This window comes from Manis pentadactyla, chromosome X (assembly GCF_030020395.1).
Source record: "Manis pentadactyla isolate mManPen7 chromosome X, mManPen7.hap1, whole genome shotgun sequence".
NCBI classification, from domain to species: domain Eukaryota; kingdom Metazoa; phylum Chordata; class Mammalia; order Pholidota; family Manidae; genus Manis; species Manis pentadactyla.
The window spans coordinates 1,298,775-1,310,804 of NC_080038.1; the positions used below are offsets into that span (position 1 = coordinate 1,298,775).

General features: G+C 47.4%; 1 protein-coding gene across 5 annotated transcripts in view; it reads right to left on the minus strand.

Annotated features, from left to right (window-relative positions):
* Nucleotides 1-12,030, minus strand: part of LOC118935929 (arylsulfatase D-like) — an 18,106-nt gene continuing 6,076 nt past the window's right edge. Inside the window, exons 3-10 of one of the 5 annotated variants that reach the window (XM_036932578.2) lie at nt 11,816-11,937; nt 9,627-9,749; nt 6,647-7,070; nt 6,289-6,425; nt 5,174-5,308; nt 4,363-4,525; nt 2,735-2,856; nt 1-681 (exon numbers count right to left, since the gene is read on the minus strand). In XM_036932578.2, the coding sequence (XP_036788473.2) occupies nt 317-681; nt 2,735-2,856; nt 4,363-4,525; nt 5,174-5,308; nt 6,289-6,425; nt 6,647-7,070; nt 9,627-9,749; nt 11,816-11,937 (1,591 nt within the window). In that variant the 3' untranslated portion in view covers nt 1-316. Of the gene's footprint in view, nt 682-2,734; nt 2,857-4,362; nt 4,526-5,173; nt 5,309-6,288; nt 6,426-6,646; nt 7,071-9,506; nt 9,750-11,815; nt 11,938-12,030 lie in introns of those variants that run through there. The other 4 variants (XM_036932580.2, XM_057495192.1, XM_057495191.1 and 1 more) reach the window with 4 other exon arrangements.

Here is a 12,030-nt window from a genome sequence, read left to right on the forward strand (position 1 = left end):
TATAATTGACAAATAAAACTGCATTTATTTCAGGTGTGCGACATGAGGATTGGATAGACGTACACATCAAGAAAGAATGGTCACAATCAAGTGAATGGACACGTGCATCCATCCCAAGTGCTGAGAACTTGCGATCCACTCTCTTGGCCACTGTCCAACCTGTTCACCACCACCACCACCATGCTGTACACGAGACCCAGAACTTATTGGTCCTGTAAGGGAATTTACAGTCCCACCAAACAGTGCGTGAGGGGTCCCTTTGCTTCACAGTCTCGTGAACACCTGCTTGAGGACCCCCATCCTGGAATGAGTGAGGTCACGTCGCGCTGTGGTGTCCATCCTGGCTGCACGAGCAAAAGGGGAAAGTCCCACAGCACGGCTGCAGCCACGGTTTCCACACGATGTTGCTCAGGGAAAACTGGGGGGGCACAGCAGTCAGGGTCCTCCTGTGCTCCTCCACAGCCTCGCCCACCCTCACCACCACTGCGTAGAACAGGGGCTCGGAGCCGGGGGACAGGGGCTGTGCCTCGGAGGGGTCCCTGGAGAGGTCAAACAGCAAGGGCGGGTGGTGCTGGATCACGCCGTCCCCAGAGCAGGGGCACACGCCTCGGCCGTGGCAGGCCCCTGCTCCCTCGGGCTGGAAGCGCGGTGTCACATAATGGACCTTCCACAGTCTTCCGCCTGAATGAATACAGGGAGGGTGTCAGGACAGGAGAAACCTACTCAACTGCAAACAATGAACCTAGGTACTAAAAGAATCCTGGATCTTTTAGAAGAATACTGGGGAGTGGCCATCACTATCCCATTGCAATAAAAAGAAGAGAGAACAGCAGAAGGGAGCTTGCACACCTAGCTTGGACACGTGTTTATCAAATCTGCATCTGGGCGGGGTAGTGGCGTGAGCACCTACGTGTCTTTATGGTGCGCTTGGGGCAGAGAGGCACAGGGCTTATCCCAAAGGGCTCAGGGAGTCAGCCGCAGGGCTTAGGGCCAACCATGCTGTGGCTAATTCCTTCTCCTTTGTTCCCCTATATTTTAATTGTTCAACGTCTCCGCATTACCTCTAGAAACAGAAGCACCCGATGTATCAAGAGCATCGTTGGCGAAGCGTTTGCTACATCTTCAGGGGATTCATTTGGATACTTGGCCGGTAATAAAGCCAATCAGAGGAAACATTCAGGAGTGCCGGCCAGTCACCTCTCCAGAAATGTGTCCAAGCACTGGCCGCTGCCCTCTTTGAGACACACTGACTGATGCTTCTTAGCTTGTAAGAAAGAGATTCGTTCTCTGATGGTGAATTTCATGTGTCCACGTGGCCAGATATATGGTCAAATGCTGGTCTAGGTGTCGTCGTGAAGGTGTTTTTAAAAATGGGATTCACATTTAAGTTAGTAGACTTGGAGTAAAGGAGGTGCCTTGCCGTGCTGTGGGAGGGCCTCATCCAATCAGCGGAAAGACTTAAGGGACAAAGGGTGGGGTCCCCCAAAGAGGAAGGAGGTCTGTCTGCAGACCGCAGCACAGAAATCCTGCCTGGGTTTTCTGACTTTGGACTCAAGATGATAGACTCAGTTCCTTCCAGGCTGTCAGCCTGCCCTGCTGAGCCCCACAACCAGGTGAGCCACTTCTTTAAAATCTCAGATCTTTCTGTCTCCATCCATCTATACATCTATATCCATCTTCATCTTTGACTTGTCTGTCTCTCTAATCCATTTGTCTGTCATCTGTATCTATCATCTATTTATCCATCCATCCAACCATATCTGTGAATTAGCTAGCCATCTATATCTATGAATTATCTATCTATATCTATCTGTTTATCATCTATCCATTCATCCATCTATACCTATGAATTATCTATGTCTATGAATTATCCATCCATTTATATCTGTGAATTATCTATCTATATCTGTTTATCATTTATCCATCTGTACCTATGAATTATCCATGTCTCTGAATTATCTATCCATCTATATCTATGAGTTACCCATCCATCTATATCTGTGAATTATCTATCCATCTGTGTCTATGATTTATCTACCCATCCATATCTATGAATTATCTATCCATCTATATCTATGAATTATCTATGTCTGTTTATCATTTATCTATTCACCCATCTATACCTATGAATTATCCATGTCTATGAATTATCTATCCATCTATATCTATGAGTTATCCATCCACCTATATCTGTGAATTATCTATCCATCTGTGTCTATGAATTATATACCCATCTATGTCTATGATTTATCTACCCATCCATATCTATGAATTATCTACCCATCTATATCTATGAATTATCTATCTATATCTATCTGTTTATCATCTATCCATTCACCCATTTATACCTATGAATTACCTATGTCTATCAATTAGCCATCCATCCATATCTATGAATTATCTATCTATATCTGTTTATCATTTATCTATTCACCCATCTATACCTATGAATTATCCAGGTTTCTGAATTATCTATCCATCTATATCTATGAGTTACCCAGCCACCTATACCTGTGGATTATCTATCCATCTGTGTCTATGAATTATCTACCCATCTATGTCTATGATTTACCTACCCATCCATATCTATGAATTATCTACCCATCTATATCTATGCATTATCTACCTGCACCTCTCTGTCTATTGTCCATCTGTCCATCCATCCACCCACACCCCCTCTTGGCTCCGCTTCTCTGAAGAGCCCCCACCTCACTGGGGGGTGGCATGTACTCACTGTCCTTGTCATACCAGCGTGCTGCGTGGAGATGCTTCCCACAGTAATGAAATAGGAACTCGTGTGCCGAGGGCTCAGCAGCTCCCTGCAGCAGGGGCACCAGGCTGCGGCCGTCGATCACCCTGATTCAGTGAGGACACCACAAGAAGCAATCAGACCAAGGCCACACGGGCTGTGTTCTGCACCCGGGGTATAAAACTCCAAGTCTGCAAGGACCCAAGCGGGTGGTGCATGGTGTACCCCAGTGGGTGGTGCATGGAGAATGGTGCAGCTGCAGGCTGCTGAGCAACATACCTACTGCTTTTTCAATACACAGAATTACCATGTTTTGGGGGTTGTTACACAGCACACAACATGCGCGCATACACACACACACACACAACCCATTCTGACCTTGGATATCAACACAAAGTCTTTTTAAATTCCAGTTGGACTGCCCATGACCCTAGCTGAGTGTTAGGGCCACGAACGTCTTTTTAAATCCGAAGAGATTCCAAGACATATATTGTGTATACAGGAGCTGGACCAGAGAAGCCAGAGATGGGTATATGGGATCCTGGATCCCCTTCCGTAGGAAAAAAAATGAGTATTTTTTAAGTGTTTAATCTGAATTTAATGTAGGAGTGTATAGCTTACTTATAATGGTGAAGCAGTTTCAGCAGTTTATTTTTAAAGGTAAATTTTTTATTTTGAACACCCTAATTGTGATGGTACAATTGCCATGTGTTTAGACCCAGCCAGGCTTGGGTGAAACATCACTCTAGGTATTGCTGTGAAGGCATTTCTGAGATGTCCTTAACCCGACAGTCAGTAGACATTATGTAAAGCAGGTGACCCTTGATAACGACAGTGGGCCTTGTCTTATCAGTCGAAGCGAGTCACTAGCACAGTCTGAGGTTTCCCAGAAAAGGTGGAATTTTGCCTCAAGACTATAACAAAAATTCTGTCTGAGCCTACAGCCTGCTGACCTGATGTGTAAGGATTGCAATTTGTCAGCCTCCACAATTGCATGGGCCAATTTCTTAAAATGTCTTGTTTTCTACACACACATACACATATCCACATATATATATAACCTGATGATACACAAATTAATAAATGAATAAAATGCTTTTTTGCAATGAGAAGTTGGGGATAATGGACCTCACATTATTATCCATTACACAGGAGTTTTTATTTGTTCACTGAAATGCAGTGACATCAAATCAAAGTATTTACTTTTACTTTTTCTGTCTTGTATTAGGGTGACTCTTTGGCAATGTCCTCATACGAAGGTGACAATCATGCTGAAACCATATGGTCACGGCGTCATGAATATACAGGTGAGGTTGTGCTTCAGGAGATAGCAAGGAGATATTGCCGAATGCATCAATTTCTAATGCTTTGATTCCCCATTGTTATGCCAAGTATGAAGTTTTACCAAAACTGCAAAAAGCGTCACTTGCCCCAGTATTTTACGTCAGCCTATGTTTTACTGAGAATGGTTATTTTCTCTTGGGCTGTCCCGTCCACTCGAGGCTGTGAGGATTGCTAAATATTCTCCTATAGTCGATTTTTCCTGCTAAATCTGAGGGGGTGGCAGCTCTCAGGGAACAAGAAGTGGGCAAGGTCATCGCACATGCGTGTACCTGTCCTGGGGCACCTCGCCGCCCCCCAGCTGGACCACGGTGGGGAACACGTCCATCAGGCTGGTGGGCTCCTGGATCACTCGGCCAGCCTGCAGCACCCCGGACCAGCGGACTATCCCCGGGACCCGGATGCCGCCTTCCCAGCCACCCATGCCTTTACCACCTGTGAGTAAATGACATCATCAGAATTCTCTGGGTGGAAGTCCCACCTGCACACAGCTGGGGGCACCTGTCTCCATATCTGTATGTACATTTTTATTCACAGATACGGACTCCATGAATCATGCAGATGGATGATTCAAGAATGAGACTTTAAAAACTGCAATGTAAAGGGTATGATTCCCTTAGTCTGACGTGATATCCTGGGACACAGTGGGGCATATATACCTGGGGGTATGGTCACTACGCTACCTTTTATTGAGAATGATATTTGCACTCATTTTATCTTGATCATTTATTTGTATATTTCTCTTTCTAACTAGGATGTAAACCCTTTAAAGGAGGGGTGTGTGTCCTTCCCTCCATCTTGCTATCTAGATAGTAGGTGGTCTATAGCAGATGCTCAAGAAACCCCCTTAGAAAGAGCATACTTGTTCACCTCTGCATGTCCTACAAACTTCCTGAGTGGGAGTCACTGGCTACTGACATTGCCTTTCAATGCCAGTGTCTACCGGCTCACTGTATCTGTATTTACCTGACTTTTGACCCTTATGTTTTTGCACCCATCTTTGAACCCGTATGTCCATGGTCCTGTCTTTGGACCCCTGTGCCCATGGACCCAGCATGTGAGCCCCAGGTCCACTGATCTTACCTCTGTATATTCCATTCCATCCCCCAAGTTGGCCATGCTCATCTCTTGCCTCCAAATGTCCTCCATGATCAGAGGTAAAATAGGTGAATGTCGTGTTTTTCAAATTGTTTTCTTCGATGGCCTTCAGAATTTCACCTTTACGAAAAAAAAGGGACACATCAGGCCAAAGTAAATAAAACAGCATCTGCTCACTGAACACAATGCCTCCTCTCTGTGTACATCACCGCTCGCTAGAATGTCATAAAAGGACAGTGGCCACCAGGAGACCACGGGTATGGACGTCATAGCGAAGGATGAACGTGAGTCTAATTTTTCTGGTACTGCAGGATTCAGAATCTTGCTTATAAAGATATCGCCCACAGGGGAAACAGGATAAATACCAAAAGCCAGGATGTCCCCAGTGGAGTGTTTTAAGCATCCTATGTTTGCATGTGTGCATATGTCCATAATCAGTGCATGGAGGTGAGAAACGGTGATTTGGAGGTTCCAGCTCATATAAGAGGAAGGCAGGGTGGTGAGCAACACCGGGGGGCAACTGGGATGTGGGGGCCAAGACTCAGGAATGCAAAGCCATCTGCAAACCGAGCCATCACCAGGGAGACCACATGGACACCCAAAACCATGAATATAAATATCTGAATCCACAAGGGCTCACGGAGTACAGAAAACACAGGTTTCTAAAACACCTCCCATTTTGGGGGTTCTTCACCCCTTTTCCCTGACCCACCACATCATTCGATTTGCCTCAAGACACGCAACCATACACTGCAAGGATTTCAAGGTCTACCTTCTTTCAAGAGTCTACAAGTCATTGGTCCTCAAGGCCACAGAAGGAAAGTGATTTTGGTCCAACATCCTGAATGACAGCTATTAGCGCTTCACTTTCTGTAATGTCTCCTGATGTCTTTACATAATAGACTTGGTGATTTTGTGCAAAACTGGGCTAAGAATTCAGAAATGCTGCAAGAGCCCATGACTATGTGGGACATGCGAAGGTTTTTCCCTGTTGTTTGGCGTGTATTCCTTATAGCGACCCGGGTCATGCGGAAATGCCCCATCTGTTACTATATGTTAACGGGGAGCAGAGAGTCAGGCTCGGGGGTGCTTCGACTTACCTACGAGCCAATCCATCTCCTCCACGTTGTCTCCGTATAAGCCATGTCGGCTTTTCCCAAGAAACTGTTTTGTGGTGACAAGGGGGATGTGCACGTGTAGCAAGGAGATGAAGAGCAGGAAAGGGCCGTGCTTATTTCTGAAAGAAGAAAAACACCCCTCCGGTAGAATGACATCCGTTTCCACACACTTGAATCCAACCCATTCCTTCAAAGTAAAGGCGTGAGTTTTTGGACACTAAACCACAGGAAAAGGTTGAGTTCTTCAAGCCCGTGTGCTCATAGGGTCTGTGTACGACATCCCACAGAGGACACGTGCTTTGAGAAGTCATCTCCTTTTTAACACAGGACGTTCTATTACCTTTCGATGTAGGAAACGGCTTCCTGTAACATAAGACTCGCTGTTCTTTCCAAAACCATGGGCTGCTCGGCGACGCGATGGTTTCTCATTAGGATGCAATTCCAGCGACGGACGAAACCGAAGCTGGCGTACCAGGAGGCGAAGAACAGGAAGACGAAGCTGGCCGCGCCGATGACCGCCTTCCAGGGAATGGAGATTAACCGGCAGGCTTTGCCAACAGCAAAGGTCAGTAGCCCCAGGGCCATCATCTGGGTGTAATGCCAGAGCTGGGCTCTCGTGTGGGCATCCACTTCTGGGGGTCTGCCGGGTTGACAGTCATTCACGAGCGTGAAAGGCATGCCGTAAAAATAGTCGAATCCGTGGCTCAGTGGGTGATGGCAGTGGTCTGTGCGGGATTCACAGTTCACGCCCTGGTGCCATTTTCCTGAAATTAGCAGCAAAAATGTTTACAAAAACATACACCTGTAAAGTACTCTGCCTGAGACGAATCTCCTTCCCAGAATAATCTGAATGTTCTGCTGAGAAGGAATTTCTACAAATACCAACATTTGAAGGAGAAAAGGAATATAGCAGAAAGGACTATCATAAAAATTTTAAATGGAAAAGAGTAAAATGGGTTTCTTTGATACTGATGTTTAAATGAATGCATTATGCTCCATGGATACTAACAAATGGCTAAATGTGATGATGGTTATCAAGGGATTCAAGGTTTAAGATTTCCTGGGGGCATTTGGCATTAGAAGCTTGCACCTAGACCGTTCTGTTATTAAATAACTCCCAAAATAGCATTTACTTAAGGATATTTTTTACTTAAGATAATGGGAGCTGGCTGTTGAATAATCTCATGACACAGTAGAATTGGCTTCATCCACTGACCAGAATCAAGAAACACTTATGGATTATTCCCCCCAAGACAATGTCATTATAAGATGGAAAATGAGAAACCCCCATTTCAATTTCCTGGAGGGTGTCTGAAAATTGGGTTGTCTGTGTGTACTTTCTGTCTCTTTCATGGTCCCCAGACCCTCAGCCAGTCTAGATTTAGGTTCAAAACAGGATAAAAAAGGGTGCAATGTACCAGTGGCCATAACTTCCAAGTTACGAAGTTAAAACAGGTTCCTCTCCCACTTCTGCCTCCTGCCAATCGCAAACTGTCTCCAGAACCCTGCAGAAATCTGTCCTAGATCCAGACCCAGGGAACCTACCTTTATTTCCCTGGTTCCATTTAAGGAAACAAAAATACTGGAACAGGGTGGGGACTGTGGAGGAGAAACCTTACAGGGTGGTCTCCACCTCAAAATCTGTCTATCATTTGGGGCAGGAAGAAGAGCCTTCCCCCAGTACAGATTGAGGGTGTGGACCAGAAAATACAGATTCACAGAAGGAACAGGTACACAGGTCTGCCATTCTGAACAACACGAATATAAATGCACTTAGCCACGTCTAAAAGAAATCCTACCCACGGAGCAGGAGACACGCACAAGGCAAGGGATCGGGTACACTGTCCCAATGATGGTATTGCTAATGGAACGCTCTGGTTGATTCAGGCAGCTAAGAAGCCTTGTTCTTGTTCTTAGAAGTTGAAGACAGAGTGTGTAGATGTGGAAAAAGTTCCCAAACATGCCCTCGGGCATGAGATATGCTGTAGAGGCAATGTTTGCATCCCCCTAAAATTCATGTATTGAAATCGGACCCCACAAGGTGATGGCCTTTGCAGGTGCATCTTTGGGAGGTGCTCAGGTCATGAGGGTGGGGCCTCATGAATAGGATTAGTGCCCTTAGAAAGACCCCAGAGAGTGCCCAGGCCCCTCCTCCACGTGAGGACACAGGGAGGAGATGCCACCCGTGAACCCAGAAGAGGTTTCTCATCTGACGCTCAACTGGCCAGCCCCTGGATTTGGTTAAATGACTAGCCCGCCCTTGGCCAGGGGGCTGGAGCAGACCATCTCCTCCTCTGGTCTGATCACACCCATTTCCTGAAGTGTCAGATAAGGATGCTAGTTCTAGACCCACAAAGCTGAGCAAGGAATGAAAGCAGTGCTAAGCACCTGGTCCACGGAAAGTGGGCAGGAAACGCCCCCAACATTCCTTTCTCTGGGGAGGACCAGAAACCTAGCAGGTCTGAGACCACCATCCCTAGATGGGGCATCTTGGGAGGTTGGCGCCTAGCTCATGCCTGGGCACTGGGTTTGCAGAGGGCTCATGCCATTCCCTAAATGATACACGTGGTTGTCTGGATCTGGAACCCATCTGCACAGTGTGGCTTGCTGGACACTTGCTTCTCTTGTGGGAGGATGGTCTGGCTGGGTGCTAGGCAGTGGTGCCTATGTGACCAGCCCCCAGTAAAAGCCCTGGGTGCTGAGTCTCTAAAGGAGCCTCCCTGGTGACACCATTTGGCACATGTGGTCACAACTCCTCGCTGGAGGAATTAGGAGCACCCTGGGTGACTACAGAAGCTTGTGCCTGGCAGCCCCCAGACTCTACCCCAGGCTCCTTTCCTGTTTCCTGATTTTGCTCTGCTTCCTTCTGGTGTATAAAATCGTGGCTACGAGCACAACCCTATGCCCGGTCCCGTGGGTCATCCTAGTGAATGCCGAGCCTACCGGTGGTCTTGGGGCCCCCTCACGCCCTCCTTTATAACCAGGGAGCTTCTAACCCTCCCTGCATTTGCTAGGAAGTCACCAATGATCAACTCTGAGGGTTTCAGCATGGACATTTATGGAGAAACAATCTCCAGAGATGTTTCTTGATAAATCAGGAGAGGAAACTGATATGTCCAGGGAGGGAAAGAGGCCAATACCCAAAGATTTTGAACTAAAATTTTTGGTTGACAAAATTTAAACACTGTGACCACTGAGACCTCGGATGGATGGGGCACCAAACTGTGGTTCTGACATGTGACTGTCTCCCCCCTGTAGGAAAACAGATTCTTCAGATCCTTGATCTTCCTGATGGCCGAAGAGTCTATGAGTATGAGCACCTATGAGGCCGGTTGCATAGCCTTGCTGCTGCAGGATGCTGGCAAACGTGGTTTCATTCTTGGGGAGTCCGCCTGAGCCCCCGTTCCACTGCAGGGCCCGGTATCCATCGCTGGCGTCCATGCCTGTGGAGCAGAGAGGAGGCATTTACTGACCCCTGGGGGTTCTCGCCGGGAGATGGCTGGCCCCACCAGGGGGCACTGTGCAATGCTGGGAATTGTTTTCGGGTGTCACAATGGGAGAAGGGGTGCCACTAGCATCTGGTGAGTGGAAACACCCTAGAATGACCAGGACAGCCCCCACCCTGCAGAACCATACAGCCTTAGGTGCCAATGGTGCTGAGGCTGAGAAGCCCGGGGCCTTTGCATGACAGGCCCTGTCTGTCTGTGTCTATCTACCTACCTACCTATTCATCACCTATCTGTATCAATCTATTTATGTATCTATCTACCTCTCATCTATATCTATCTAGATATCTATTTATTATCTATCTATCTATCTATCTATCTATCTATCTATCTATCTATCATCTATCTATCTATCTATCTATCATCTTTCTCTATATCTATATCACCTATCTACCTACCTACCTACCTACCTATCTAGGATAGTGGTTCTCATCCAAAGGTGATTCTGACCCCCAGGGGTGCCTGGCAATACCTGGAGGCATTTTTGGTCATCAAAACTTCGAAGGAAAAGTGGTTGCTACTAGCATCTAGCAGGTGGAGACCTCAGAATGGGGCTGTGTTTGGAATCAGGGTCCTTAAAGAGGGGATTAAGGTAAAATGAGGCCGTAGGTGGACCCCGATCCCATAGGACTGGTGTTCTTGTAAGAAGAGATGAGGACACACACACACGCACAGAGGGACGACCCCGTGAGGACACAGGGAGAAGATGCATCTATACACCCAGGAGGAGCAGCCCTGCCTACACCTGGACCTCGGGGTCCAGCCTCCAGGGGCAGGGACATAATGTGTGTTGTTGAACCCTGTGGGATTCTCTTATGGCGGCCCAAAGAGACTAACATAATAATATTCCAATATGTAAATAATCCATTTTTCTGTTGATGGATTGTTTCTGTACCTGGGTCTCTCCCGGTGCTGCTGTGAATATTTGCATGCCTGTATTTTGTACAACATACATGTGTGCACATGTTGGGCACGTCCTTAGGCATTGCTGGCTCATGGGTAAGCATGCACTGGGCTTCAGCAGACACCGACAGAGCGATGCGCACAGAGGTTATACAGGAGTGCACCTCCGCCTGCAGCGTCCGAGGCATCCCTCTCCCCCTTCCTGGCCACACTTTGGACGACTACTCCTTTCCAAGCCAGCCACTCGGCTGGGTGTGTGTTGGTATAATTTTGTTTTTTCTTTAAATTCTATTTGGAACATTGTCTCACTATCTTGGCCACTCCACATCTGGCGCATGTGGAACAGGACCATTTTCCATACACCCAAAGGTTTAGCACGGCTCTTGGTATGAGTTTTCTTATTCCTGCTGTGACAAACCGCTGTAAGTTTGGTGTCCTAAAACAGCACAAAGCTGCTTGGTGGCATTCCTGGAGCCCGGCAGCGTCAGGTCAAGTTGGCAGGGCTGCATCCTTGGAGAGGAGGACCACATTCCCTGGCTGGCTGCCCCTTCAAGGCACAAAACGCGGAGGTCTTACCCCAGCCCCACATCTCCTTCTGTTCCTATGACACCCCTGCCTCCCTCTTAAAAGGACCTTTTGATTATATTGGGAGCAGTTGGACCACCCAGAATAATGTCCCCATTTAAAGACCTGTAACTGAATCACATCTGCAAAATCCTCTTTACCATATAAGGGAATATTCACCGGGTCTGGGAATTAGGATGTGGGACCTTTGGGGACTGTGAGCCAGCACCCCCCACAGTCACCTGACACCTGTCTGAAATCATGACTTTGCATCCTTTAAACGAATAAACACGATGTCAAACATAATCTGCTACCATTCAAGAGTTTTGGCCTCTGAATTTCCAGTTATCACCGATTCATTTTTTTTCTGCACGCCCCCATGGCATACAGTATCGTTTAGGTAATGCCAAGAGGTTGCAAGGGAAGACTACATTTTCACCATTTTCCCTGCCTCTCAACCATGGCTGGCGATTGGTAGTGGCGATCAGTGAGTGGCCCGGACCTGCCCCTTTCTTAGCTGTGCCCACAACACCCACCTGACCTGATGGAGTGCCTCCCAGTGAGGAATGCGGCTCTGCTCGGGGTGCAAAGAGGGGCGGCCGCCAGGTGCTGCGTGAACCTCACACCTTCCTCTGCCAGCCGGTCGATATTTGGCGTCCTGCACAAACCACACAGATGTCATTGGGAGGAAGGGGATGCGCATGGACCTTAAGCAGGTCCCCACATTGAAAGGCTCAGGGATGGATCCGTA